This window comes from Psammomys obesus, unplaced genomic scaffold (genome assembly GCF_907164565.1).
Source record: "Psammomys obesus unplaced genomic scaffold, mPsaObe1.curated_primary_1811, whole genome shotgun sequence".
NCBI classification, from domain to species: Eukaryota; Metazoa; Chordata; class Mammalia; order Rodentia; family Muridae; genus Psammomys; species Psammomys obesus.
The window spans coordinates 912,813-940,554 of NW_026589732.1; the positions used below are offsets into that span (position 1 = coordinate 912,813).

The window sequence follows — 27,742 nt, forward strand, 5'->3', positions numbered from 1 at the left end:
TTGTTTCTGACCCCAGTTTACCCAAAAGCCCTCAAGCTGTCTGAGTGGTTTAGTCAAACCTGTCAAAGATCAGGTCTGAATTAGTAAAATAAAATAAGATCGAATCTGTTTTCTGAACTTAAAAAATTACTTTTATTTTAGGAACCAATAAAATTATGGCAAATATTTACAAATAATTATCTCACATAAAGGTTACATAAAATCAATTCTTCACAAGGAACAGTCACTCATGAAAAGACACAGATATTGAAACTACGTCAACCTTATTGCATGTTTCTCCAGCTAATTTAAAGTAAAGGTGTTGCGGTCAACCATTTAACTTAAAATAAATCCACAAATCCCAGGTTTGACATGAAAAAAGTTAAAAAAAAAAAAAAAAGTAAACCAGTATCCCATCCCAGTTTCCTCCTAAGTCCCACCCTCAGCCCTTTCCCTTCCCCCAACAAAAGAAAAATATGTCCAACATCTTTGGCAAATTGGCACTGCTGTAATTACATTCAAATATTATCACACACAAAAGCAACACACATCACTAAGAAAAAAAACACCAATATTTCAAGTCAGTTCTACTAGGAAAAAAATATAAAACATACACACTTTAAAGAAGCTTTTTTGTTTCTCAACCTGTTGGAGACAGATTGTCTCCCACTTTCAAAGGCAATTCAATTGTGTGGTTTTATTTATTTTTTGTTGTTTTTTTTTGTATTTTTTTTAACAAGCGTCTATGCAGGCATCACAAACTTTGGCGGATACGTTAGATCAGTAGATATGTATTTCTTTGATGATGGAAGGGTCAGTCCCTAGGACAAAGTTAAAACCATCTAAAAGGATGAAAAGCAAAACCCACGTGTCTTCCTGGCAGTTCCACTGGAATGTAATCTGCATTTCGACAAATACTCAATGTCTGAAGGCCACTAGAGGGTGACAAACTAGGGCAGCATTGTCCAGCAGCAGCCAGGACCACAGTCCAGTCAAACCCCACCCCCTGTCCACCGTGGGGGTGAGCCTGCAGCCAGGCAGAGGAAAAGTATGCTGGTAGCATCGGGCCCTCGCTGCCCACTCTCCACACTGGGCTGGTGGCTTGGGGCTGGGGACCAGATCTGCCTTCCTGAGCCCCGGGACAGGCTGCTGCTGGGTCTGCCCGCCTTCTGTGACTAACGGCAAAGACAGTCAGCAAGAACTGGCATTGGGAGATTCAGTCCTTCTTCTGAGGTTCATGTCCTAGCATTAGTGTGTGAGTGTATGGCAGTGTGTGTAAGTGTGTGAGAGTCGGTGACTGTGTGTATGAGTGTGTGTGTGTGTGTGTGTGTGTGACTGTGTATAAGAGTGTGTGTGTGTGTGTGTGGTGCATGTATTCTCCGTCCATGCAGCTGTGCACACAGCATGGTGAGGAAGGCCTGACTCGGAGGCTCTGAGTTTTGCAGGATGTTTAAAATAGACTCAGAATTTATTTTCTTTCTCACTTTATAGCAATTAACTTGCTGTGGACTTGTTGGAATGTTCAACTCTCCATTTCCTCAAATACAATAAAACAGTTTCATTAAAATGTATTCATGCTTGGAAACAAGGGGGTCATTAAATGGTTTCTTTCCGTTCCAGTCTAAGGGAACTGCACCATTTGTAAATCAAAAACCTATCATCACTTGTTCCTAACGGTGCTTTTGGAGATGCCATCTGCATGGTGGTTTGGGGGACTAACCCCCCCACATTCAGCAGCCTTAGCAGGTGAGTGAACCCAGGTTGGGCACGTGAGACTACAGGTTGGCTTCCTGAAGTCAGGCCTTAGAGTCAGTGAGAGACAAAGAACTGCCAAGTCCCTAATCCCTCATGCTGTTTTCCTCTCTCTCTCTGCTCCATGCTCAAAGCTGTCCAGGCTGATCCTGATCCTACCACGATGCCTTGACATCCCCACAGTGAGGACAGAAACAGCACTTTGGCACTGCTCAGGAGTCTAAGGTGTGGGCAGAAGTCTCCGGACGTACCGGCGGCTGTGTTCAGCCTCATCTGGGGACGGTACTAATTGAAACCTCTGGATTGAACCCCATGAATGGCCATGGTCGGATACGAGTTCCCTGTTGGTCCCGGAAGTGTCCAGGACCTGGACCTCAGTGCTGAGGAATTACCAAAGACAGAAAGGAAGATGGTGCCGGTGGCTTCCAGCATGCAGCTCACTCTAGACTGTGCATCTGCATCAGGACAGCACCTGTGCAAGGCACTCACTGTGTGCTCTGCGCTGGCCCTTGGGGACCTGGCCACCACTGCAGGAACAGCCTGAGTTGACAGCAGGGAAGTGTGGATCAGCTCTGTGGCTCCCTCATGAATATGCAAAAAGGAATCTTGAGGTCCAGGGACAACACGGGCCAGGGGGCGGAAGGGGCCACTAGGAGGTAGGGCAGACTGCAGGTGAGGAGTCATGGCCTGACTGTCCAAGTCTCCTATCATGTATTTTGTTTTCTTTTATGAAATGCGCCTGCCTTGGACCTCTTGGAGGTTAAAGCACTAAAGGAATAAATTTATCCAGGTGCACCAGTGTGTGCCTGGAAACCATCACAGGCAGAGTCCAGGTGGTCGACAAGGCCAGGACCGCCATGGAGCTGGTCTAACTCAGAGACCTATGGGGTCAGCCTTCTCTAGCCTGCCTGGCCTGTGCAGGGGACTCCTGAGAGACAGCGCGTCAGGTGTCACTTGTTTCTGGTATTTGTTTGGGAGTGCTTGGTTTGTTTTTCAGATTTGCTACCCATGGCTTGGAGTTAAATTCTAGCTGAAATGTCACCTACACGGGGGTGGATAGAGCTGAGGCTGCCAAAGGTAGGTCAACTACTCCGGAGCCTGACGCCTCATAAAGGGATTTCATCCCTCAGTGCCCTGTGGCCACATCTGGGGCCCTATACACAGAAAACCGGTGGCTCCCTTCCTACCCAGCACGTGAGCTGTCTTGCTGCCACATCCAAAGCCCAGACAGTTCGCACACCTCTCACCCCGCTCCCATCTCCAAGGGTTCATGAAAGAATGAGAGGAATGGGAGGGCTCCAGACAAGACTGTTTGTAGCTCACAAGTACGTGGCTGATGGGCCAGATTCAGCTCATAGACATCTTTTTCTTTTGGCCGACAGAGTGTTTAAAAATTTTCACTATTGAGATGCCATTCATGGGACAATCTGGGCCAAGCCCTGCTGCTTTGTACCTTGTGTAGAGGGTGAATTTGAACTACCTGGCTGGCCTCAGATCTACGTTTTTCTGGGCCTATGGATAGCCCAGACTCTAGGCCAGGCGCCCCTGCCCATTGTCATAGTTCAACCCAAAGTAGAAAAGGCAGAGGAAACAGAAAGGAAATGGATGGCTCATGGCACTGATGCCTTATTCTCTGAGAGCCAGATTCACGTCTAGGCCCTGCCAGGAACCGTGGCATGGGTTTGGACACACTGTCCTATGAGCCTTAGGGTCCAGCTGGGAAAGACTCCACAGCAAGTGTTCATGTGAATTTAGGTAAAGACTGAAAGTTTCAGTGTTCACAGGACCAGCAAGGCTGCCAGTCCCCAGACCCTTCTAGTTACTTGGCCCGCTTCTGAGTGTCATCCTTTCTTTCCTCTTTGTAGGTCTGGGGACTACTGGAGCGCTGAGGGGTGGGTGTCTTCAAGCCATACACTCTATGATGGGGTCTCAACTCTGTGGGCAAAGGATGTGGCTCAGAGATCTGAGGATTCATCTCACCTGTGTCTTCAAAGTGAGCCCCGAATGTCAGTGTCTTTGCCTCATGGGATAGGGGAGCAATCCAAAACACAGTGTCGGCTGTGAAGGCATGACCTCTGAGCAGGTGCCTTAGTAAAGGGGAGGTGGGTTTCTATAGCATCACAACTTCTCAGGCTGGAGGGAGACAAATGGTCTCACAAAGTTCCAACAGAACTATGGGGGAGCAGGCCTGTGGAGGGACACCCAGGCCTCCTGCCACGGAGCCAGTGAAGCCCCAGACTGTGTTCTGGGTTCTCTGGCATTGTGCATCTGCGGTGTGAGAGTGCTGGCTGGAGAGGGCAGGTGTGCAAGTGTGAGAATGCACACACGCATCTGCTTCCCAGCAGCTGGCTAGAGCAGTGTTGTGTAAACAACCACGAGCCTCCGTGCTCTTGTGCTTCTACCTGGCATCCCAGGAACCACGGGGTTGTCTAATACAGACTCTAATGTGAGGACCAGCAGCACCTCAGGTGAGATAGGAAAGGTGGAGCTCCTTACAGGGGCAAGGCCAGGAGACAGGGGAGGGAGCCTCTGTGGATCGGGGTGGACTTTGCTGAGGAAGGAGGGCGTTTGCATGAAACAGCTGGCTGGGGGTGGGGGTGGGGTGCCCTCATGCCAGAAGCTTGAAACTGCGAGGAGGGCAGGGTGAACATCACTATAACAAGAGCAGTGGCAGGGGACAGAGAAACAGGAGTGCAGACGGAGCCTTCTCCTTCCTTAGCTGACAAGTGGAGGCTGGAGGCTGGTCACCCAGCTCCTGGCTGTGGGCTGTGGCTCTGGCTACCTTCCTTTGCCTAGCAAGTTCCACCAAGCCTGCTTCGAGTGCACAGGCTTTGCTCTGGCCTGGTGACAGGGATTCTTGGCAGTTCTACTAGTTTGGAGGCCTAATCTGGAGTACCGGGACAAGCAGCACCTCTTGCCATCTTCACTGACACCTTCTCTCCCAGGGAGAGGTAGAGGTGACAGGGATCACCATGTGTTAGAAGTCTGGGGGACTAAGTCCCACACCCCTACCTCTGCCAGTCAGGGCTTGGGGACTCCACTTTACTGAACTTCGGTTTCTTCCTTTGCCCCACTATGGGGGTATTGAGGCACAGAACACATGGGGAGGAGGTCTGTTTGGTCTCCCTGTCTGGTTCTGGGCTTCCATAAGCTGGGCCTCGGTTCTCCTTAGGGGACTAAACCAGGTCTTTTTGAAAGCTCCTCTGTTTCTCATTCTTGTGAGAATGAGATTGGAACATTGATTGGAACATTGGCAAGACCTCACATACTTCTTCAAAAGTGAGGCCCTGACGCAGGTGACCCTGTCACTGCCACTGCTCCCTGGGAGGAAGGGAGGAAGGGACAATAGTGAGATAAGTCTGTTCTTAGTCCAGCAGAGGATCAGAGAGGTAAAGGGTCTGAGGCCCCACAGTTCAGCTACAGCAGGCCCTAGGCACACTGTCACGTGAAACGGTCAAGTTCCCTGTCATGGTTATAATTCAGCCTTAGTTTAGACAGGGGTTCTTCTCTGCCATTCTGAGTTGGCAAGAGGGACCATTCAGAGAATAGAGGTTTCAGATGAGAAATTGTGTCACCGGGCACCCCAGACTCAGACCCACCTCCAAGTCACCCATGCCTCATTGCTTGTCCTGCTCCTCCCCTAGCCTGGCCTCTGCCTCCCACACATTCCTCTGCCTTTCCCACAGTGACCTCCACCTCGGCCCCTTGGAGCAACAGGTTGACCTGTTTGGTGTAAGTCAGGCACCTGCCACCATCCCCAGCACCTCCACACCTAGACACACGCCATGCTCCGCCAGGGGTGGGTGGGGCTGTGTGTGAGGAAGCTCGGGTCCTGACGCCTGCAGGATGTGCTGGCCCTCAGTGCAGGGACAAGTCCTTTCTGTTAGCCATTGTCTCTGTGTCTGGGACAGGCTTGCCCAGAATCCAGTTGTTGCAGTCCCAGAGGACAGTCGTTGAGTGAAGTGTCCATGGCTGATGTCCAAAGTGACTTGAGCCTGGGCATGCCTCAGAAAACATATTCAGTTTGGTGGTTCTAGGGGCCAGGGGGATCCGGGGGAGCTGTCCCTGGCCTGGGTCAGATGATCTTCTGATCATGCAGAGTCACAATGCCATCAGCACTTGGATAACCTCTTACTGTAGAACAGCAGCTGAGGAACGTCCCAGACAGTCTCTTGAAGGTCCTTGATTAAGAAAAAAAGGACTGTCGACGCTGTGGTAGCTCCACAGAAACGGAGGCAAGAAGCCAGGGTGTCTCCCTGAAGTGTATCCCTCTTGGGGGAAACCTCAGGGGAAAATTGCACCATGACCACCGGCGGGCCCTCTAGACATTAGAGAAGCAGGGTGAGCCAGAGGACAGGCATCCTCATGCAGGCACCGTCAGTTTCAAAGACAGCTTTGAGATACTTGCTTGACAGGGCACTAGGGCAGAGAGGACACTCTGTGCACAGGTGGAAGCTGTCCTGTGATGCATTGTGGGTAGGCTGATCTGCTCCATTAGACCCTCAGGCCCATAGAGAAGCAAGAAAGTATTTACACGGGCGCTGTGGAGCAACAAGGCCTGCCATGGCTGAACCGCACAGATGGTCAGACAGTCAGGCATCTGAGGCAGGCAGGGCCTGGCTGCGGTGGTCTTCAGAACAGCGGAGGCCCTGCCGCCGCTGGGAGAAGCTGACTCTTGAAATGGACAAGCACTGAGTAGTCCAACAGCCCTACCTGGATCCCAGGCCGAAAAAAAAAGGAGGGAGGGGGCTTCAAGTGTGTGCGGGAGGGGTGGGAGACGCAGGCGTCGGACCCCTCTGTCTGTCTTGGGGGTTGGGAGGCTGCCTCCCTCAATGCAAGTGCTCCCAAGTGGCTCTGAGGGTCAGTGACGGTCATAGGCGGTGGCTGCGGCAGGTGGGGCGGCTCCCCGGGCTGCGGCGCTGTAATAGTATGGGGAGCCTGGAAGACACAAGAGGGCACGGGGGGTCAAACCTAGAGTCCCCCATCCACCAGTTTCCCCACCTCTGTCTCAGGCACTGTCCATACTCCCTAAGACCTCTGTCCTCATCTTTTCCCTGAACTGCGAGTCTAATCAGAGCCACCTAGACCTGCGTGCAGACTGAGGCACATGGGTTTTATCCTGGCTGCTGCACGTGGCCTCCCTTCCTTCTGCGTGGCTTCTGTCTGCTTCCATGTTATTGAGAAGAACTGAGTAGGTGCCCCTGGGGACCACAAAGCCTAAATTATTCAGGACCTTGTGTGTAAGAGTGTTTGAGGTCTTACCTACAAGAGTGACGTCTTCAGGTTTTCGTCTGATTGACAAGTACCCCGTGGTCAGACTTTGGCCAGCCTCTCTGGGCTCACTGACCATACTCCCCACTACTCCCAGCCGTACTCCACACCATGCCCAAATTTTGTGCATGAGTCATCTTTACATGGGTCATCTCATTCAAATGTAGGGGGCAGGGCCAGTGACCCCATTTATCCGACTCAGGACTCTTGCCTGGAGTTTCTGGCCTGTGCCCATTTCCTGTCTAGGCCTTTTTCGAGTCCAGGGCCCTGCTCTCCTCCTCTGGGAAGACTCTCTTCTGAGCTTATTTTCCTTCACAGGTTGAGCCATGTGGTATAATCACCTCTCTCCTCTGTGCACCCCCCCCCCATCTCAGGACGGAGAAGATAAATAGGCAGGGGCTGGGCTCTGGCCTTGTCATTTGCCCCCAGTTTCCAGCTAAAGGGAATCTGACCCAGGCATGTTAGCTGACATGTATAATCCATGGCTTGGAAGCCTGAGGCAAGAAGATTGCCAAGAGCTGGAGGCCAGCCTACATAATGAGATCCTGTCTTGGGGGAAAAAAATTAAAAGAAGTTTGTGCTCTGAGAAGCTGGGCTTTTAGAAAACCTCTGATGACCACTGACGGAAAGTGAGATTGGTCTGGGCTGGGGCATGGACATTGAGATAAAGCTTCTTCCTGTGACCTCAGGACAGAGCGGTCCCTGGGTTCCTCTCATGCCTCTGGACTGTTTTCTGCTTTTGGGTACATTCTCTGCAGTAGCTACCAAAAGTCCTGCCTATGCTAAAACTATTCCTCAGGGACTTGAGGAGCTGGGGGGTCTAAGGGGCCGGGCTGGATTCTCAGAACCACAGAGGTTACAGCCTCAAATCTTTCACAGTGAAGAGACGGGTGTTCAGCAAAATAAAAACCGGTTCACATCACAAAACCCCTCAGTGCTGGAGCCTGGCCCTGAACCCAAGATGTACCCTTGGTGAGGGGTTCATCTACCACAAAACAGTTCAAAGCCCGTACTGGAGGGACAGGCTCATTGCAGACAGAAGTTGGGGCTCTAGAGCCAGTCTTGTTAGGGTGGGCCTAGTGAGCCTAATTCCCAGATGAATCAGCTGGGATTTGTTCTGGAGTCTCACTCAAATTCAAACTGACCCTGACGGTTCTCCCAGATACCTAACTAGGGGTTGAGCTGTGGGGTTTTCTTCACAGGTCCAACCACGTCTCGGTGAAAGGCAAGTAACTTTGCTCCCACGGACCTCAGTTGTTTTCATCTTTAAAAGGGTGCCAAGCGTGAGGGCGCTGTGGAAGTGGTCCCTCTCATCTGAGGACTTACATCCGTTAACTCTTGCCAGATATGAACTCTTATCGCGCCTGTTTTATGAACGAGGAGGCTTGGCCAAATCCATGCCTCCCGTGCAGTAGCATTGGAGGGCGCTTTAGCGTTGGACTCCCTTCTACACTCAGCCTCCTGGGCTGGTCCACTCTTGTCCGGGACCCAGGAAGTGATAATGAGGTACCTCTGCTTGCTGCTCCACAAGGCAAGCATCCCACACCGAAGACTCCCCAAAGACAGTCACCTGCTGCTTTCAAGGTCACCTCTCCACTCCAGCCCTGACTCAGGAATCTGTCTGCCTCTTTCCTCTGTGGGGTGAAGGTGGGGTTCATTCCCTGCAGCTCTGGGAATTACACAAGGATGTGAAAACCCTAGGGGCTGCCAAGGGCCCACAAGGGGCAAGAAGTAGAGGAAAAGGCTCCAGAAGCCCCATGGTGAGATTTCCAACTCCTTTTCACAGCTCTGTCCACCCCACAGGGCTTAGCCAGCCCGGGTGGCGGCCTTGGCTGAGGATTTGATTTACCACAGAAAATGAAAACATCAGTTCTCAAAGCACTCTGTCTTCCTGGTGCCCATTAGCCCTCCATCTAGAATAAACTTGTCCTTCCTTCTGTCATTTTTCCTCTCTAATTCACATTATCATCAATTTACCTCTTGACACCGTCATTCCAGGCTGGCTCAGGGCTGGTTCCCTCTCTAATCCCTTTACAGCGACCACCCCTATTCTAATCCTGATTGACCATGGCCAGCTTTTCTGCTGCCAGCTCTGCTACCCCCTCATTAGCCTGGGGGACCCCACAGGACGGGGTGCTGGGGACAGCACTGTTGGACTCATTCTGACTGTGCTGGTAAACGAGGCTTCACTAGGCCAGCAAGGGTACATGAGGGGCCTGTGCAAGGCTACCTCTGTGTGGGAAGAGTGAGCTGTGGATATGCCTTCGGGCTCACCTGAGCCTGAGGAAACACAGGACAGGCTACCACATTCCTGTCCTTCTTCATCCCAAATCAGAGAAATCATCAGACTGGGTCTTTCTAGACTGAACCCTTGGGATTTGTTTGGCCAAACCGCCGAGAAGTCTATGGCAGGGCCTGCACGATGGGAGCAGGGTGCGTAATGGGAGCCGGCTGGAGCTGTTTGCAAGGCTGTGCTCAGGTGGGCCACGTGTCTTCATCAACATACAAGCAGGGTCCTTACGGATTCAGAGCCCACACCTCAAGAGCTTCCTGTTAAGAGCCTGTGTGAGAGGCTGCCGTGGTAACCGGCCTCATTTTACCCTGGACCGACTAAGGTCTAGGCTGGTGGATGGCCTGGGTGGACCCAGGTTATGGACGTGAGCCATTTCTCATGCTTCATAGTCCTCTTGTGTTGGCACTTCTCCTGTGGCATGGACCAGCCTCTGACTCGTCTTCCCAGCTTCCCTTGCTGCTGGGGCTTTGGACATAGGTGGGGAAAGAAGCAACTTGAGGAAATGGTTTGGGGGATTCCATTCACTAGGAACAGGTGCCAAAGGCCTCTGTGTCTGAATGGTGGCTGGGAACATGCTGTCAAGCACCTAGGGAAAGCTGAATGGTGGCATAACTGGTGGGTGGCAGCCAGCAGCAATGGGATAGTTACAGCAGTGCAGCCCTGCAGGGCGACTGGCTATGTTCCTAGTCTGTGCCCCATGCCACCTACTGACCCTGCCTGGGCTTTCTGGGAACCTCTGATGTTCTTTACTAAATATGTTTCTGCTTAAATTAGTCAGACTGGATTTTGTTGTTAGCACTCTTAAGCCTGCTGACCTCATCACTCACAAGACTTGAGTGCTTCAGGCTCTCACCTGTTTCCAAAGGGGCACAAGCTCCTCTCCCTGTTCAGACTGAATTGGTTAGGGAGCTTGAGAGAACCCCATGACACACTGCCTAAAGACACAGGCTCTGGGTGACCTGGGGTGAATGAGTCTGCCCTTCTGAGCCTCCCTTCTCTGTACCTCAGAGATGCTAGGATGGCACCCTCACAGAGAGCTTTTGAAAGGATAACATGAGATGACCCTCGGGGAGCGTTCTCCTGTCTGGTACGATACGACTAGTAAATTCTCACGTAGATAGGCAGTTTTGATTCTGCTTCCTCCTCCCTACCCTCTCTCTAGGCCTCCTGAAAGCCTACCTAGCACAGGTACACTGAGGCTCCCTTACCCCCAGCCTGTGAGATCAGAGGACAGAGCCTGACATTATGGGCTGTAACTGACCAGCTTTTCCTCAGGCTTGAGCAGGAGAGCTTCAGTTCCCCACCCCCATCCCAGTGGACACATCACTACCATGCAATCAGTTCCAAAGTTCACCCCTGGGAGGTTCCCTACTGCAGTGCCCTTTGAATCCCCAGAAGTGAGTGTCACTGCTAATCTCTGGGATGCTTTGTGACTTCTCTCAGCAGGGCTTTGCATCACCCATGGGCTGGATTTCTGGCCTTCTTATGCTGCCTTGGCCATGAAGTCACATAGAAAAGCCCTGAATCAGTGTGACCTCAAAAAGAGCCATTCCCACAGGCCCAAGCCTTCCTTTGAGCCATATTCCCTGTGGCTCTCCTTGTAGTACTAGGACCAGAGCTCAGTTGGAGGGAGACTGGGAGATTTCCAGGAGAAACTCCTGGGCTTGGGCTACACACTTACGACCTCTCCACTATACCCGCAGGAAAGCATGGTCATTCTCATGTCAAGGGGAGACAGCAGCTGAAACACTTGCTCAATGCCTAAAATGATTTTGACCAATCAAAAGAGAAGACACTGACCCACAGACTTAAGTCCTCTGGGAAACCAGAGCTAACCAGATTTCAGAGTCTTCTGTAAGGCAGGCTGGAGCTCTCCCTCACACAGGGATGTGGAATCCTAGTTGGCATGTCCCATATTACAGTTACAGTTGTCACGACACACCAAGATGCTTGGGGTAGCCCGGGATCTCAAGAGCATATCCCATATGCAGCTCCAGTGAGAGGTGTGGCATCCATGCCACATGTCCGTCTTAATTAAAGCCAGATTGGGGAGGGAATCAAGGCCTGGGGTTTGGCGACTTGAATGTGCAGACATCAGGTTACCACTTTTCTGACAAAGTGCGAGGTTCTTGGTCCTAAACTAATTAAGGATTTGAGGAATCAGCGAGCGCTCACTGAACGAGGCCTTGCTAATGCAGACAGACAGGCTGGAGAAGTCTCAAAGGCTCCTCCACTCTCCCTTCACTGCTCGAAGTAGAGCATCCTTGGCTGACTGTAGAGAGTATTGTAACCTGCAAGCTGCTTGGCTGGTTCCACATGGAATGTGGTGATGATGCCTGCATCCAGGGCCCCTGTTTTAAGTCACTGCAGCTTTGGCGGGCCCTCATTGGATAGCTTCATGTAGATCAACAAAATAAAGGACTCTTCTAGATCCTTGGAGGTCAGTTAGGTCTGCTGTGTGTGTGTGAAAATATACTGATGATATTCATAGACCAGGCTGGCTCCAGCCATGGACGTTCTGTGAACTTCAGATAGAAGTTAGGCACCAGCTGAGCCCTAATCAGCATACCTTGGCAAGCCACAGGGCATCTGGTTCCTAATGGAGCTGGCACCAATGATGCCCATAGCAGACGTCATTAATCAATCAGTGGGCCTCAGAGCCCTTAGCAAGACAGTTTTCCAGGGAGCCAGCACCAATCAATGCAAGTTTGTATTTTCATTGCTTCTTGTTTATGAAATTTTCACTGTATTTAGTGGTTCTTAAGAAATGAGTTACTCACAGGCAAGCACTTTTCCTACCTTCTTTTCTCCCTCACATTTCCACCCCCATGAGCTGCAGCCGCATTAACGGCACTGTGACCACCATAAAAGGTCCTGTATTTCACACACATGGGGAAAGATATGACCCGGTCCTAAGAGGGAGCAAGGCTCAATGAGGCAGCCAAATAGGGCAGCCAAGGACCAACGGACCACACAAATAAGTACTCACCAAGCAGCCCTGGGTTGGGAAACCTCCAGGAATCGTTGTAGGAGGAATACTGAGGGTGGCTGTAGGGACTCCCGGAAAATTCACTCCCTGCGGGAGGTGGGCAGGGGGAGAGAGAGAGAGAGAGAGAGAGAGAGAGAGAGAGAGAGGGCAAACGTTAAATCAGGTGCAGAAAAGGCTGTGGGTTCGAGTCAGCCTACATACTGAATATTGCTGGCGCTTAACTCTCCCATGGTGACCAAGCACAGCATATCGGGGCTATGCTCCCGCACAGTGAGCTGTCTATTTCACCCCAAAGCACTTTGTATCAATTGGATTGGAAGCCACAGAGCCAGCATGTGCAGGGTGGGGTCTCACTTGGTACTCCTGCCTGAGTCCAGCCCTAGCCTGCTGCGTCGTTGGCACTGGCTGAGGCTCCTAAGGGACTCTGGTGGGTTGGTTCCATTTCCCATGCCCTCAGCTCTAGTGTGGACCCTCAGCACTATGAATTCAGGGGGACTGTGCCAGGGGCAGCCAGCTGGGCAAGGACAGACATGAGACACAAGGCTACCCCATGTGTCTGGAGAACGCAGACAGCACCCTGCTGACATGAAGGGACAGGCTAAATGCTGATGAAACAAAAAAGGGGGGTCTTCTAGGCAGTGGAGAGAAGGCAGCTGTTGATGGTGGTGGATGCACTCAGGCAGGCCCTGGGAGGTGAGCGTGGGAGAAGGGAGGGTAGGCTGGGCCCAGAGGACAGGTCACTCACACCCACAGCCTGAAGAGCTGGCCACTCACCCCCGGCTGTTCCTGGGGTTCCCAGGGGATTCTCTTCTGCCCTTCTGCCGTCTAGGCCAGCTTCACACTCTGTCCCCTTATGCTTGTACTAGTAGACTCTGCCCATTTCTTTCCCCATCCTCCCCAGAGCTGGGGCCCCAGAGGGCAGGCTGGGTTCTCCACCCTCCACACTGAGTGTGCGAGAGCCTGCTATGCCTAGCAGAGGCGTTGCAGCAGGGCATGCACGGAAAGCCAGTGGAACATTGAACGGTTTTCTTAAGCCCCCAGGTAAGGCCCTGCCCTGTTGGAGATGACAGGAGTTACACGGTCCTGGGAGACTACCTGCGGCCAAGCATGACTCCATGATCCCCCTAAAGGGAACGTACAAAGGCCAAAGGGCAAAAGGCTTTGGAAGAAACCAGGAAGAAACCAGTCTTCCTCCCACCTCTTAGGTAAGCACAGGCAGAACATTTGAGCGCGCGCGCGCGCGCGCGCACACACACACACACACACACACACACACACACACACACACACATACACTCCTGCTCAGGCCTCTCTGGGGGCCACTCCCAGCCTGACAGGCTGAGCCTTCCAATTCTCTGTTTTTTATGCCTCAGTGGTCAGGGTGTCAGGTTCCGGCATACAGAGGGAGAGCGTGGTGACAGTGCTGGCTGCATAGCCTGGGCATATCCATCAGCGCTACAGTGCCTCCCCCCTCCTGCGCTCTTCCTCCTCCCCCCACCGCACTCTTCCTCCTCCTCCTCTTTGGGAAGCAGGTTAGGGGGAGGTGGAGATACAGCAGTCTGGAGTAGGGCGACAGCATTCTTGCAAGGCTCTTGGAGGCACATCCGTGCCTGGCCTATCCCTTATTAGCACCATTGTTCCTACTGCCAGGCCATCTCTTCCAGGAAGCCTCTCTGAGTTCCTCTGGGTTCTGGGCCAGCCTTAGGGCCACTCGGCTGGAGTGAACTGGCACGGACCCATGGAGGCCTGCGAAGGCTCATAAGCAGCTTGCAAACCCTCTAGGTTCCAGAGACTGGATGGCGCCAAAGTGAGCACCGCCAAGGTCTCATTGGCCTTGCCTGGGGTGGAGTGCCCACACAGGGGAGCATCTGGCCCTGCAGGTCTGTGCCCTGGTCGCTCCTAAACATATACCTGGTTTCCTGCAGACAATGGTGTCCAATAGGTCATTGGTATTCCCATGTCACAGAGTCTCCTACCCCCTTCCTGGGCTCCGGCCAAGAGAGGCCCTCTCTGGGATGCTTCCCCTGACTAGCTCATCCTTCTGTCCTGCCATGGTTTGTTCCACAGAGCTTATCACTTTCCAACCTGTCTTGTTCATCATGCTCATCTTGTTAATTATCTGTCTCTTCCACTAGGCTGAAAACTCCTTGGGGGACAGAGTTTTGCCTGTTTATGTCTGGATCCCAAGCTTCAGCACCAGGCTTGGCATCCATCTAGCGTGCATGGATGACTAATTGTGAGTGAGTGAAGAGAGAGATAAATGAATGAGTGAATGAATGAATGAATGAATGAATGAACGAACGAACGGAACTCCTAGGTCAGCCAGGGCCACGTTACTAAGTGGACTGAGTGGACCTCTAACTTGGATAAAGGCTACCACTACTTCCGTTATCCGCTCCTATGGCCAGGGATATGCTGTGGCATCTACTGTGGCTGAGATTTAAAGCAACGTCTGATTCGCTGTCCACCACAACATCCTGTGCCCAGGAGGAAACAAACCTATCAGGAACCCCACCTGATGCTCTCAGAGTCATGGTGAGGGGGGCTCCCGAGTCCTTGTCCGGTGGTGTGCCCTGTTAGAGCAGTACACCCTTGGTAGGGGGACCTTGGTCATCTCAGGGACATAGGCTGACCCAGGGGCTGCCCAGCCACCTGCTGGGGACTCCGCAATGGTGCCTGATTATCTGAAGTGCTATATAGTAAGCCAGTCATGGACAGAGTACAGAAGCCAGGATCTCACTGCCAGTGGGGCTATCCACAGACCTGGTCCACACAGTACCAAAGCTGGTTAGGGAACACCAGACTGACCAGGCATATGCCACAGTCTTTGATCAATTTGGCTCAGGGGCAAGGATGTGGAGCCATGCTTCATGGAACTCCCAAAGGTTTCAACTCCTCTGTGCCTCAGTTTCCTTCTCTGTAAAGTTGGGGCCATCGCAAAGCTCACGCGGTGCTGTAGAGGGTTCAGAGAAGGGGCAATACATCTGCTATGGTGAATGTTTCCCCATCAGTCACCAAGACTTCCTCGGCATCCAGAGTCAAACGAAACCTCCCAGCGACACCGTGACGCTCACAAGATTAATGAAATGGCATTTCAGTTGTGAAACGTTCTCTCAGGCCAGAACACAGCTCCAAGGCCAGGTTCCTGTCCCCCGGCCCTGGACTTGCTTGTCTTTAAAACATCTGCCTGTTTCTCATCTGTCAAAGGACAGAGCAGTAGCCTAGTGGTTCTCAGCCTTCCTAATGCTGTGTCTCTTTAAAACAGTTCCTCGTATAGTGGTGACCCCCAACCACAGAATCACTTTGTTGCTACGTCATAACTGTAATGTTGAACCCTAATGTAAACATCTGATATGTGATGCTGTGGGGTCTCGACCACTGCTATAGCTCCTCACTCCTCAGCTGTGACTAATGCCTTTCCTCTGGGGGAGGCCTGAGGCTCCCACCTCCTCAACACCACTCTCTCACACTGAGGGGCACCTTGTTTTTTGCAGGAACCTCACAAAAGCAGCTTGGAAAGGCAAGGTATGTTTAACCTTCTAGGTCCACTGAGCCCAGCACCAGAGGGAGGCGGGGGGGGGGCAGGGAGGCCCTGGGTCAAGCTGAAAGCTGGAGATGGGGCTTGAGGTCAGTCAGCGTGATGGTGACTTGTGATGGTGAGACCTCTGAGAAGCTCCGCCAGAGGCAGCTGCAGAGCAGGGTACATAAGGGTTGGGAGGGGAGGGTTTTAGCTGGCACTAGGATCCATTTGAGGCTGCAGGGGGAGGGAAGGGGTGAGGTCAAGGGAGAGCTTCCAGTTGGCTGCTGCCGTGGCAGAAGCAACTGTTCATCTACATGTATAAAATCTTCCTCGAGAGCAGGCTCTCAGGAGTAGGAAATCAAAGCGCCTGGTTCTAGCTTTTGTTGGGGTTTCCAGAGGTGAGGCCAACAGGCCCAAGGTCAAAGGGCACACAACAAAACACCTTCCCTTGTGAGTTTGCCCAGTGAAAAAGACCCCACCCTGGCCTCTTTCTACTGATTCATACTCTGGGCACATCTCAAAACTGTGAACCCCTTAAATCAGAGCTTCTATTTCTTATTAACAAGAAGGGTCTGTAAGGCCCAAGTTGGGGTTAGCTGTGTCCAGATAGCTGTCATTCAGTAGGCAGTGGGACCCCCGTCCAAGAGGCACAGAGCATACTGGCTTTCCCTCAAGGTAGGTATGGGTGCTGCCCAGAGTTGGACACATGGAAACACCTAAGAACTCTCCAACAGCAAACCAGTGCCATGGTCTTCTCCATTCTGGCCAGTGGAGTGGTCCCATGAAGGGCAAGTGTGTGGACAAAGGCCTGCAGTGAGCATGCAAGCCAGCTTGTATGGTGCCATGTGAGTTCAAGTGAGGGCTCAGGCCGCAGCACCCAAGGCTGACTGAGAGCTTACACTTCTAATTTTTAATGGCTGTGTGGCCTTGGGCAAGTGACTGAACCTCTCTGAGCATGCTCCTCATCTTCAATACGGACTAAAGAAATCACTGTTTACCATTTGAATGTCCTCCCACAAAAAGTCAAATTGATGTTCATTTCCATTAAGAAGCGCTCAGAGGGTGGAAGTAGCCAGGCAGTGGTGACACACGTCTTTAATCCCAGCACTTGGGAGGCAGAGGCAGGCGGATCTCTGTGATTTCAAGGCCAGCCTGGTCTACACAGAGTTGTAGGATAGTCAGGGCTACACTGAGAAACCCTGTCTCAAAAACAAAACAAAACAAAACAAGAAGAAACAGTGGAAGCTTGAACAGACTATTATCTTTGTAGGCAGGGCTTTGGGGGAAGTGACTAAAGATACCCCACCATGGGGGAGGGGCACTAACACCATGGGAACTGTGGCTTTACAAGCAGAGAGCTGAACTGTGTTCTGTGGTTATGTGAGGTCCTGAATCCGTCTGGACTCAGCAGGGTCCCCCCTAGCAAGAAGAGCTTCAGCAGATAGAGCTGCCCAGCTGAACTTCACAGTTCTCAGAGCTGTGAGTGAGTCAGCCCTCACTTTCTATAAACTGTGGTCTGTGGCATTCGGTTACAGCAGCAGGAAATGGACCAAGGCAAGTGTCTACATCACGGGACCAGAGAAGCAGTGAGACAGTGTGCCTGGAGGGACAAAGCTACCTTCTGCCAACATGGAGGAAACTGGAGAAGGTGGGGAGGGAGGGGATGAAAAAGAGCACCCTCAGCAAATAGGGACCAGACTCAGAGGATGTCACAGATTTTGCTGAGTTCTTAGGTGCTCAAAGGAAAGATGGGTTTAGGGGTGAAATGAGGGGCTGTGCATAAGAAAGTGGAAGGACCTGAATGCAGGGACTCGAAGATGCATGCACCCACATAGACATGCGTGTGTGGGTATAGTGTGTGTGTGTGTACACTTGAGGAGTGGTAATCCTACTTCAGTTTTAAAGTGTCAGCTTAAGGTGACTGAAGCTCACTCCTTATCCATCACCCATGCATTCATAAAGCTTGCCATTCAGTGCTGTGGTTTCCATATGAATGCCCCCTCCAAAAATCATGGAGAAATTTGAATGTCACATGACTATGTTAAGGGTGGCCTATGTCCTGTGACTATTTTCAAGTGCTGAGGTCATTAATAGGGACTTAGGTTCTCAGGAAAGTAGGCTAAAGAAAGTAAATCCAAACTCTCTTGTTTGTCTCTCACACGTGCTTGTACCCATGAATTTTTCTCCACATTATTCTCTCCTGGCTCGATGCCACTGCTATGCCCTTACACTTTCCTTCCTCCTCCAGAACAGTGAGCCAAGACAAACCTCTCTTCCTTATAAATTTCCCAGCCTCAGCTACTATAGCAACAGAAAACATACTAAGACAACATTCCAAGACTGGAGATGGTGTTTTCCCCAGACACAGAAGCCAGAGAGGATGACTGGGTGCCATGTCTGTGTGGCCACTGGAGTTATGATGAAGATATGTGGTCAAAGGACAATGTACGCCATAGAGTCACAGGCCAGTGCGGGCAAGAAGCCTGGAGACATCGCAAACCTGTGAAGAAGGGTGCCACAGTTCTCTACAAGGTGGCAGACACGGGTCTGGTTCCGTGTTGCTGTAAGTTGTGCTGCTAAGGGAGAACAGCCAGAAAGCAGTGGTTTGCCCCACGGAGACACCACATGAGCAAAGGCTGGGAGGGTCGGCCAGGAGTGACCCAGGATGGGTCCAACAGGAGAGAGAGCAGAGGATTTGAATACCTCCTGACAGCCTCAGGCCTTGTCCTGGGGATGCTCCAGCATCCTCTTGTCTAGAGCTGCCTACCATGGAGAAGAAGGTAGAAAAATGACCTGTCAGGGGCTGGAAGGAGAGCTCAGCTGTTGAGTGCTTGCTCTTCCAGAGGACCAGAGTTCAGTTCCCAGCACCTACATCGGGCAGTTCACAGTGCCCTCTTCTATCCTCCGAGGGCACCCACACATGGGCAGCATACACATATACAGACACACTGACATATCCATAAATTTAAAATTATTTTATTTTATTTTTTAAATTTAATTTTTTTGGTTTTTTGAGACAGGGTCTCTCTGTGTAACAGTCCTGGAACTTACTATGTAGACCAGGCTAGCCTCGAACTCACAGTGATCTGCCTGCCTCTGCCTCCTGAGCGGTGTTGGGATTAAAGGTGTGTGCCACCACTGCCCAATTTCTTTTCCTTTAAAAAAGATTTTGACGGGGCTGGAGAGGTGGCTCAGAGGTTAAGAGCACTGGCTGTTCCTTCAGAGGTCCTGAATTCAATTCCCAGCAACTACACGGTGGCTCACAACCATCTATAAAGAGATCTGGTGCCCTCTTCTGGCATTCAGGAGTACGAGCAGGCAGAACACTGTGTACGTAATAAATCTTAAAAAAAAAAAAAAAAAAAAAAAAAAAAGATTTTGAGCTGGGTGTTTAAAAGAAAAGAAAACTGTGCCATGGCGGCACATGTTTTTAATCCCAGCACTCAGGAGGCAGAGGCAGGCAGATCTCTATGAATTTGAGGCCAGCCTGGTCTACAAAGTGAGTTCCAGAGAAACCCTGTCTCAAAACAAACAAACAAAAACAAAACAAAAGAACAAACCCAAACCAAACCAAATAAAAACCAAACAAAACTCTGTCTCCCAAGCTGAAAATGTGCCTGTGCCTTCACTTGGCCCAGGCTGCGGATCACCGTGTGTCACTATAGCAGCCTGTGCGGCTGTGTGCATACAGGTTTACTCCCTCAGCTCAGTTTCTTCCTCTCCAAATAGGAGGGAAGGGAAGCCTCAACTTCTGAGCTTGTGGAGAAGTCAAGTGGCATCACGGTTATACATAATCTTTGCGGACCTGAGTTGGGGATGGGGTGGGGCTGGATTTCACAACAGAGAAAACTCTAGGCAGGGGAGAGGGGCCACAGCAGTTCGTAGAGTTTCAGAGGACAGAGCTCTGGCCACCCCCTTTTCTATCACCAGCTACCTTAGGCTTGTCTGTCCCATATCTCTCCGTCCCTCCAGCCTGCCATTATCTGATCATTTTTGCATTTTTACATAAGTTGCCAACATCAGTACATTTTCTTGTAAGTACTCTGGCACAACATATCATGAAATAAGGCTCATAACTGATTTCATGAACACATTTTTCTATTTGATACTACGTTTACATGAAATGAAACCAACAAATCTAAGTGTAGAAATGCTTTCATTTGACAAATGCATGGGTCATGCTGCCCGAACCCATGTCTGGCCAGTGCTGGAACGTCGGCGCCACCCTACAGAGGATGCAGAGAATCCAGCTGTGTGCACAGACCATCACACGCTCCCACGGGCACTGACCCTTGCTCTGATCACTGAAGGAGGCTCCCGCGGGCCACCAGCAGCCCCTACGAGGTTGGCCTGTCAGCCCAGCACCTCTGGAGGCTGAGACAGAAGATCATGGCAAATCCAGGATCTGCATCTTGGGGAGAGCTCAAGGCCAGTCTGGGCAACTTTGAGTAGGCCTCAGAACAGAAGGTTAGAGGGCTGGGGCGGAAGGGTTAGTGTTTGCCTGGCGCCTGCAATGCCGAAATTCAATTCCAGTGCCGCCACACAAGCAAGCAAGCAATGGCAGTGGTACCATCAACCACAACCCCCCCCCCAAACCAAACAACAAACAAAGACAACGAAAACGAAACATTTAGATAGATGTGCAGTTCTCCCAAACATCACAGCCTTCCAAATACAGATGAATCAAATATAGGAAACACAGCAACAAAACACAAAGTGAAACCCTCACTCCAGTTAAGTTTGGAGGTGGACTGTGATAAAACGTTCCTGATGCAGCTCTCTGGGAAACCTGGTGGCTCCAGCATCAGAGGTGTCTTCATTTTCTCCTTTGCTCAGAATCCATGAGATGGCAAGAAAGTCAAAGTTCCCTCAATTCTTGGGATGACAGGCAAGCAGGCTCCGCATAGCTCTTAATTAACCCAAACCGACACCTGCCAGATGACAGGGATTTGCCAGCTCGCCGGGCCGCCCTGTCTGCAGATGGCGGGCTCCTACCTCGCCCGAGACCTTGGCCGGCTGCAATTAACATACGGAAAGTCTTTCAAAGTGACTTCACAGTCAACTTCTGTTTCTGAAGGAGTCAAACTGGGCTGGGAGAGGAAAGTCTTTTCGGAGGAGGAGGAAGAGAAGGAAGAGGAGAAGTGATCAGGAAGGGGCTAGGGTTTCCTTGACTGCTCCCCGTGGCCTTGTAGCCAGGTGGTGGATCAGGGATCAGCAGGTACTTGGGCTGTTGCTGTGTGGACTTGTCTGTGACCACAGTGACCAAAACGAGGACATGACACAGACACAGCCGGCATATGTGTTATTATGCTATTATTATGTTATTTCTCTATACTACACAGACATGATACGAACATATATGCACACACCTATGTGAATATACAGCAATATGAACAATGTATACATAGAAGCCTGTCTGCATATGTGTGTATTTGACAGGGTTCTGCCAAAGTCTCTCTGAGTGACCAAATAGACAAATTATTATTATTATTATTATTATTATTATTATTATTATTATTACAAGCCTCAGTTTTCTCATCTGTGAAGGTGTCAAATGACCTCCAGGAGGCTTCTCTTTCCCATCTTCCTTGCATTCATCCTGGCCTTACACAGGCCAAGGGATGTTTGCCCTCCCTCTCCACAGCAAGACCTTCCTGAGCTCCCAACAGGGAGGCCAAAACCCGAGCTCAGGGAAGGTCAGCCTGTCAACCCAGACAGCCTGCATTGGTGTGCATCGATCCACTGCTGGGAAAAACCTCTTCCCCTACCGGCTCAGCCTTCCCTTCAGAAATGCCGAGGGAAGAGAAAAACCAAGAGAGAGAGACTGGGTGTGAGGAGAGGATGCACAATGCAACTTTTCTCTGCTGCTGGCGGCCCATAGCAGAGCTGGAGGGCCGCAGAGACCCGGGGGCGGGCAAGGGCTGGTCTGGGCACTGATTTCTGCTTCTGGCTAGCCAAAGGCAGTCATGTGACCTTCCTGATCCTGTTTTGTGCTCTGCTTCCTGTGTCTACACTGAAATCCTGCCGATTTTTCAGGGACTTGTTGCAGCATTCTGGTACCCTCATCCTAGGCCACAGCACACCCAGGGATGGTCCATCAGAAGAAAGAATGCAGCCTTGAGCTGCACAGTCCTTGCGCTGGCACAGACCGAGGGATAACTATTAAAGGCATTAGCCATAGACAAAGCAACGCAGGTCTGTTGTCTTGTCCCCCAAGGCTTGTTTTCCGTCTTTCTTTGACTGCTTGTCCGAGTAGGCATTTCCATCTGAGACCATTGGCTGTGCTGCTGTGGTGCATTTTGAACAGTTCTGGCCCAGTGTTAGTCTACCTCCTTGTTGTAGTCTCATTTCAAAATTCTGATCCTCCAACTTAAGCAAACAATGGGCAAGAGAATGGCTTCTCTCTCCTCCCCCTGGGGGCAGCCAGCACCTGATGTCTACGGGTTGAAATGCAGGGCAAGGGAGCCTGGAGCCCCTGCCTCAGCAGGATGTGCCCTCGGGCTCCCCACTTCCGTGGGCAAACTGCTCAAGGCCCGTCAGGGTCTGCTTTACAACACTCCGGGGACCCTTGCCCCGTGCCATGTTCCAACTTCCTGCTACTGCCATTTCCCATGCGTCTCCATCTGAACGTGCCGCTTTTTCTCAGCCCAAGCTCTGCCTTCCTCTTCCTCTTTATCCCCAACTCACCAAGGCCCAGCTAAAATGCCATCTCCTCCAGGAAGCCCTTCTGAACACTCCTCCCTATTGAGAGAGTCGTGTCTGTGTCTCCTGAGTCCTCTGCCCTGGGTCCAGCACTGTACTTTCTGGCAAGCCTCGGGGCCACAGTAAATTGTTCTCGTCTACTCGTCATGGAGTCGGTGGCTCCTTGAGGCTGACTCTAGCAACCAACAGACCCCTATAGCCCTAACACAGGATCCTGCCCATATCATTAGCACTGACTGGCACTAACTGTGCTCCACTCCTGTTCCCTGGGAGCCCACTCCCGTTCCCCGGCTCACTCCTTCCAGGCCCCAGCTTCCACAGCTTAGACACCGGGGTGTGATTTCTCAGTCACTATAATGAAGACATGAGAGGAAACAGATTTATTTTGATCCACAGTTTTGCAAACTATAGTGATTACCAAGAAAACCCACACACGTCGGCGTGAAGGTCTCACAAGGTCCACGCTGGACTCCTTTGCGCTCACAGTGAGAATGCACTCAGGGCAGATTAAGAGTCGGAAAGAATGATCTTCTGACCCCTAAACTCCCAAGACTCCTCTTGAACTTCAGACATGATCTTAGGGAGACTCACCTTCCGTCTCTGATTTGGGGGCTACATCTCTACTGTTAGGTCTAAAGGCTAGTGCTGGATTTTCACCTCCACAAATCCACTCCATTCAAAAAAAAAAAATCCACTCCATTCAGCATTCTCAGGAGTGGCCTCTCTCCCAGAGGTCAATATCCTCTGTAGAAGAAGCCTGGGTACCAGGCCTGTAAAAGCGTCGTTGTGAAAGGCACGTGGATGTCAGCAGTGAGAAGAAGACTCGGAAGCAGCATGGAAGCCGAAAACCATTGTGACTAAGAGAGCCAGGAAGTGGCCATTTTCCGGGTCTCAGAGAACACTAGCACTAACTTACTTCATCCTTTACTGGCTTCCAAAAGCCACCCCTGTCCCCCTGCCAGCCCAGGCGATATTCCGAAGCAGCAAAGAGCATGGAGGGCGAGCCCCATCTCTTCCAGTCAAGAGGCCAGTTCATCAGGACGTTGGATGCCTCCCCTGACGTGTACGCAGGGCGGTATTCATCCTGAGTGGCTGTGGGCCTTTCAGGGGCGGCCTAGGGGGAGGTCGCTAACGTTCTGAGGGCGGGTGGCTGGCCCCTTCCTCTCCGCTACCTTACTCATGAGGTGACTATTGCGACGCATGTGCTAGCCCTGCCACAGGCCCAGACAAGAGAGACTGTCTGAGCTTGAACCCGAATCTCCGTAACTACTGACCTCCAATAAGCTCCCTTCTTCCAGGTGAGTAGGCTGTCTCAAACGTTTGTTTTTCTTCTGTAGGGAATCCAGGGTTGTGCAAACACGTGGCGAACATTAGGCTGCACCTTTGCTCTTCCCTCGCTACCACATCACAGCAGCTGCTGGCGTTGGGCCCTGGCTGACAAACCTGGGAACAGGGGCAGCTCCAGGCTGCAGTGTGCCTTTAGAACTAACGCTGGGAAGCTGTGTCCAGTTTTCTCCACAGTCTCAGAGCACAGTGGCTGCTGCCCCTCTGTTGGGAGGCTGCCATCGGATGTGGTCAAAGCCCACTGGCATGTACCCACACGACCTTGGACAAGTCAATGTAACTTTGAAGCCGAGGGGCTCAGGTAGAGTGTTGCTATTTCAGCACTCAGGGCCAAACAATGTCGACACACTTGAAGGTCCTTTGTGAATCAAAAAGTGTGACAAAAATGCAAGGCGCTATTTGATATTAATCTCAATGCTTTGCATGATTGATTGAAAAATGAACACGTTGAGGATTTTTATTCTTTGTGTTAAAATTTGTATTTCAGATGGCTAACACAAAGGCTCCCAACTTTGTGTCAAGGTATGGAAAATGAGTGTCTGTGGAGCCACAAATCAAGCATCCGTACCAACCCTCTCTGAGTCTGTGGCTCCTGAGAGCCAGAGGTCAGAGAGGGCTGGAGTAAAACAGTGTGTTCTGGGTGTGGCAGGACCGCTGCACCCACACACTCACAGCATCCGTGGTTGCCTGCACGAGACCACACAAGATCAAGCCAGTCGGCGTTCTAGCATGGAGCGGGGAGAGGTCCCACCCAAGCAAGAAGCTGGAGACAGCTGATGGCTTCTGGGCAAAGGAGAGACAGTTTTCTTTAAGGGTGTGGCCCCTGGTGGCTAGATGGCCCCACACTGATATATACACAAATTGGAATTAGTGGGTTTATTAAAAACAAAAAGAAGAAGACATGAAGGGTGGATCTGGGAGGAGCTAGGAGGGAGGTGGGGGTAAATATGATGAAAATACTTTGCATGTAAGAATGAAATTTTCAAAGAACTAAGGAAATAGAACACTATATACTTCAGGTGTTCTTCTCATGTTTCAACAAAATGTCTAAAATTCTTGACTGTAAGGAGAGCCTCCAACTAGGAACCAGGGCTCCTGATCACGTGTCTCTTCCAGCTTGTCCTTTTCCGATTATTTTAGCCTTGGTTTCCCACAGTGGGCAACAGTAAGATAGCAGCAAGATGGAGGTGGGGTCTGGGCTCTCTGCCCCCGGAGACAGTCCCTGGGCTCTGCTTAATGACGACACCAATTCCTGCCCCTTCAATGTCTTCACTTTTTTTCTTTTTTATTTCTTTGTGGTTTTGAAAACAGACAATTTCCTCCAGGCTAACTGTAAAGACCTTGTCCCTGGTCCCTATCACCAGCTCCCAGTCTCAAAAAAAATTGTCCCAGGCTATTCCAAGTTAGAGACCCTCTAATGTGCCAGGGCATTCCCAGGGCCTGCAGGGACTCCATTCAGCATGGCGCTAGCCCAGTTCCAGCCCAGAGCAAACGTTCCTTCCCGTGGCCTTGACCTGGCCTGCCTCTCTGCTGGTGAGGGTGGCTTTCCCCGAGGCATCCTAGGCTGACTAATGAGATGGAGGTGAAGGTGTCGTACCTTGCTGGGAAGTCACAGTGCTAGTCAGGACCTGCACTGCCTGCCATCAAATTTTAATGCTGCTGCTGACATATTTATGGAATGCCTCCCCAAGTGTTTGCCAGGAGACTAGACAAGATTTACCTCTGCAATTACTACTGCGATGTGTGGCTTCTGCGTGGGCTGGGAACTCCGAAGCCCAGAGCCCCACCGCACCACGAGGAACACACTCAATTTTGCACACCTTTCCTGCCCCCAGCATGCAGGGGTAGGACTGGGAGGTAGAGATGAATCAGATATGGTTCCTGCCCATGGAAAGCCCACAGTCTGCAGGAGGGGGCTGTATACACATAAATCATCTTCCTCGGATGTAGCTGAGGACCATCGGGCTGAGAGAGGTACTAGAGACAAGCAGAGGGTGGAGGCTGGGGGTGGTGAGGGAAGGCTTATTTTTTTCTCTCAGAGTCAGGAAATCTCAGCCTTCAGAGCCCTTCAGCTGCTGTGGCTCTCTTCGTGTGAGAAGGGGATCACCAGGGCTCCTCCTCTATCCCATGCTGGCCTCGCTGAGCCACGCCCCCTCTTTTACATCGCTGCATGGCTGCACAGTCTTTTGGGATCTCCTTTATCAAAGGAGGGAGTGGCGCCCCCACTTCCTGCTGCTCACCCTTCCTCACCGTGTCAACAGTTCCGTTCTCAGAATGTGATGTCAGGATCCCCTTGCAGAGCTGTCCCAGGGCAAGAGACAGGATGAGGGTGGGGGCGCTGAGGGGCTGGGGGTGCAGCTGAAGCCTGGCTGCTTGACACAGGCTGCATAGTCATCCACCGAGCTCTTAAACTTCAGTACACACCAGAGACTGAGTTATTTGAGGCCTTTAATCTCAGCACCCAGGAGGCAGAGGCAGGTGGATCTCTGTGAGTTCCAGACCAGCCAGAGCTACATAGTAAAACACTGTCTCAAAACAACAACCACCAAACAAAGTAAGACAACAACCTAACAGTCTAGCTTTTTGAACCTGAGTGGAGCCAGCTGTCAGGACATACAGTCTGAGAACTAGTCTTCGAGGATTGGTCCTCAGAGGGGCGGGCTGGCCTCCAGCAGGGAGTTGTTGGAGACATACATTCCCATATTAGCAAGCTGCACAGCTGGCCACCTTCTGCCCAGGAGATGTCGCCTTGACCATGTGCAATGGAATTGGAGGTACGCAGTCAATGGTGCAGAGTTTCCCAGCATCCTATGATGCCTGAGTGCCCTTGGCTCCTCAGAGACCAATTGCTAAGAGGCCCTGCTAAGAATGGCTTGCTGTGTAGGAGGCCTCTAGTTATACTTTGGGGCTACCATCCTCCAGAGTGTGAAGGCAGCTAAATTTGCACTACCCCCTGGCTAGACCATATGTCTAGCCTGTCTCCACCCCAGAACTCATTAAAGCAAAGCCTTCCCCAGCCTGGGTTTCAGTGTCTCCAGGAACACAATGAAAAGGTCCACCTTGAAGCTGGCTGTCCTGATGGAACCCTTTCTTCTTTTGAAAACATCGATGTATGTGTGTGATACGATGTATGTGTGTATGGACGTACTTCTGCACTTGTTGAGTCGGTTTTCTCCTTCCACACATGGGTTCCAGGGATTGAACGCAAGTCATCCATCTTGGCAGCAGGGCCTTGAGCCTCTAAGCCATTTTGTCTGCTTGAGACCTAGTCTTTCTTAAATGCTACCGACAATTACCTATGTGTCCTTTTTGACCACCCTACAAAGGTGTCTGAGGCAGCTTTGTGGGTAGAAGTCCAAGGGGAAAAAAGGGAGAAGAGAGCTATTTCATGACCAAGGGGAGAACAGTAAAGATGCTTCTGGCGGGGGGGGGGGGGGGGGGGAAGGGGGGGAGGGAGCCCCCCGGGGGGGGGGGGGGGGGGGGGGGGGGGGGGAGCAAAGCAGGCAGAGAAGCCCCTCAGGTGTGCTGGGGAGACCTGACAGGTGCCCACCTTGAGGCTAGATATTAGACAAGGTCAGCATTTCGCCCCTTTGCTCATGATCCAGGCACAAGGATGGTGCCCCAAGCTAGGCACAGAGCCACAGACCTGAGCAGATCACAGGGCAGGCCTGGCCCTTTCTGAGCGTACACTCTGGGGAAGCAATCACACAGTAAACCAGAGTGTGAAAATAGAGCACACAGTGTGCTAGGCAGTGCTGTGCAAGGAGGAGACACAAGTAGGAATAGAATAGAAAGTGCGGAGGAGGAAATAAGATTTTTGACAGTCGCTAAGGATGGCTTCCCTTTGACTAAAAAGGAAGTAAGAGCTTGCCAACTGAATATGGTGGGAAGA

General features: G+C 51.4%; 1 protein-coding gene across 1 annotated transcript in view; it reads right to left on the reverse strand.

Moving 5' to 3' along the window:
• Positions 1-6,592: 6,592 nt before the first annotated feature.
• The window catches only part of Pax5 (paired box 5), a 176,961-nt gene continuing 155,811 nt past the window's right edge, over positions 6,593-27,742 (reverse strand). The window contains exons 9-10 of the mRNA XM_055605267.1: positions 12,285-12,371; positions 6,593-6,669 (exon numbers count right to left, since the gene is read on the reverse strand). Of these exons, the coding sequence (XP_055461242.1) occupies positions 6,593-6,669; positions 12,285-12,371 (164 nt within the window). The remainder of the gene's footprint in view (positions 6,670-12,284; positions 12,372-27,742) is intronic.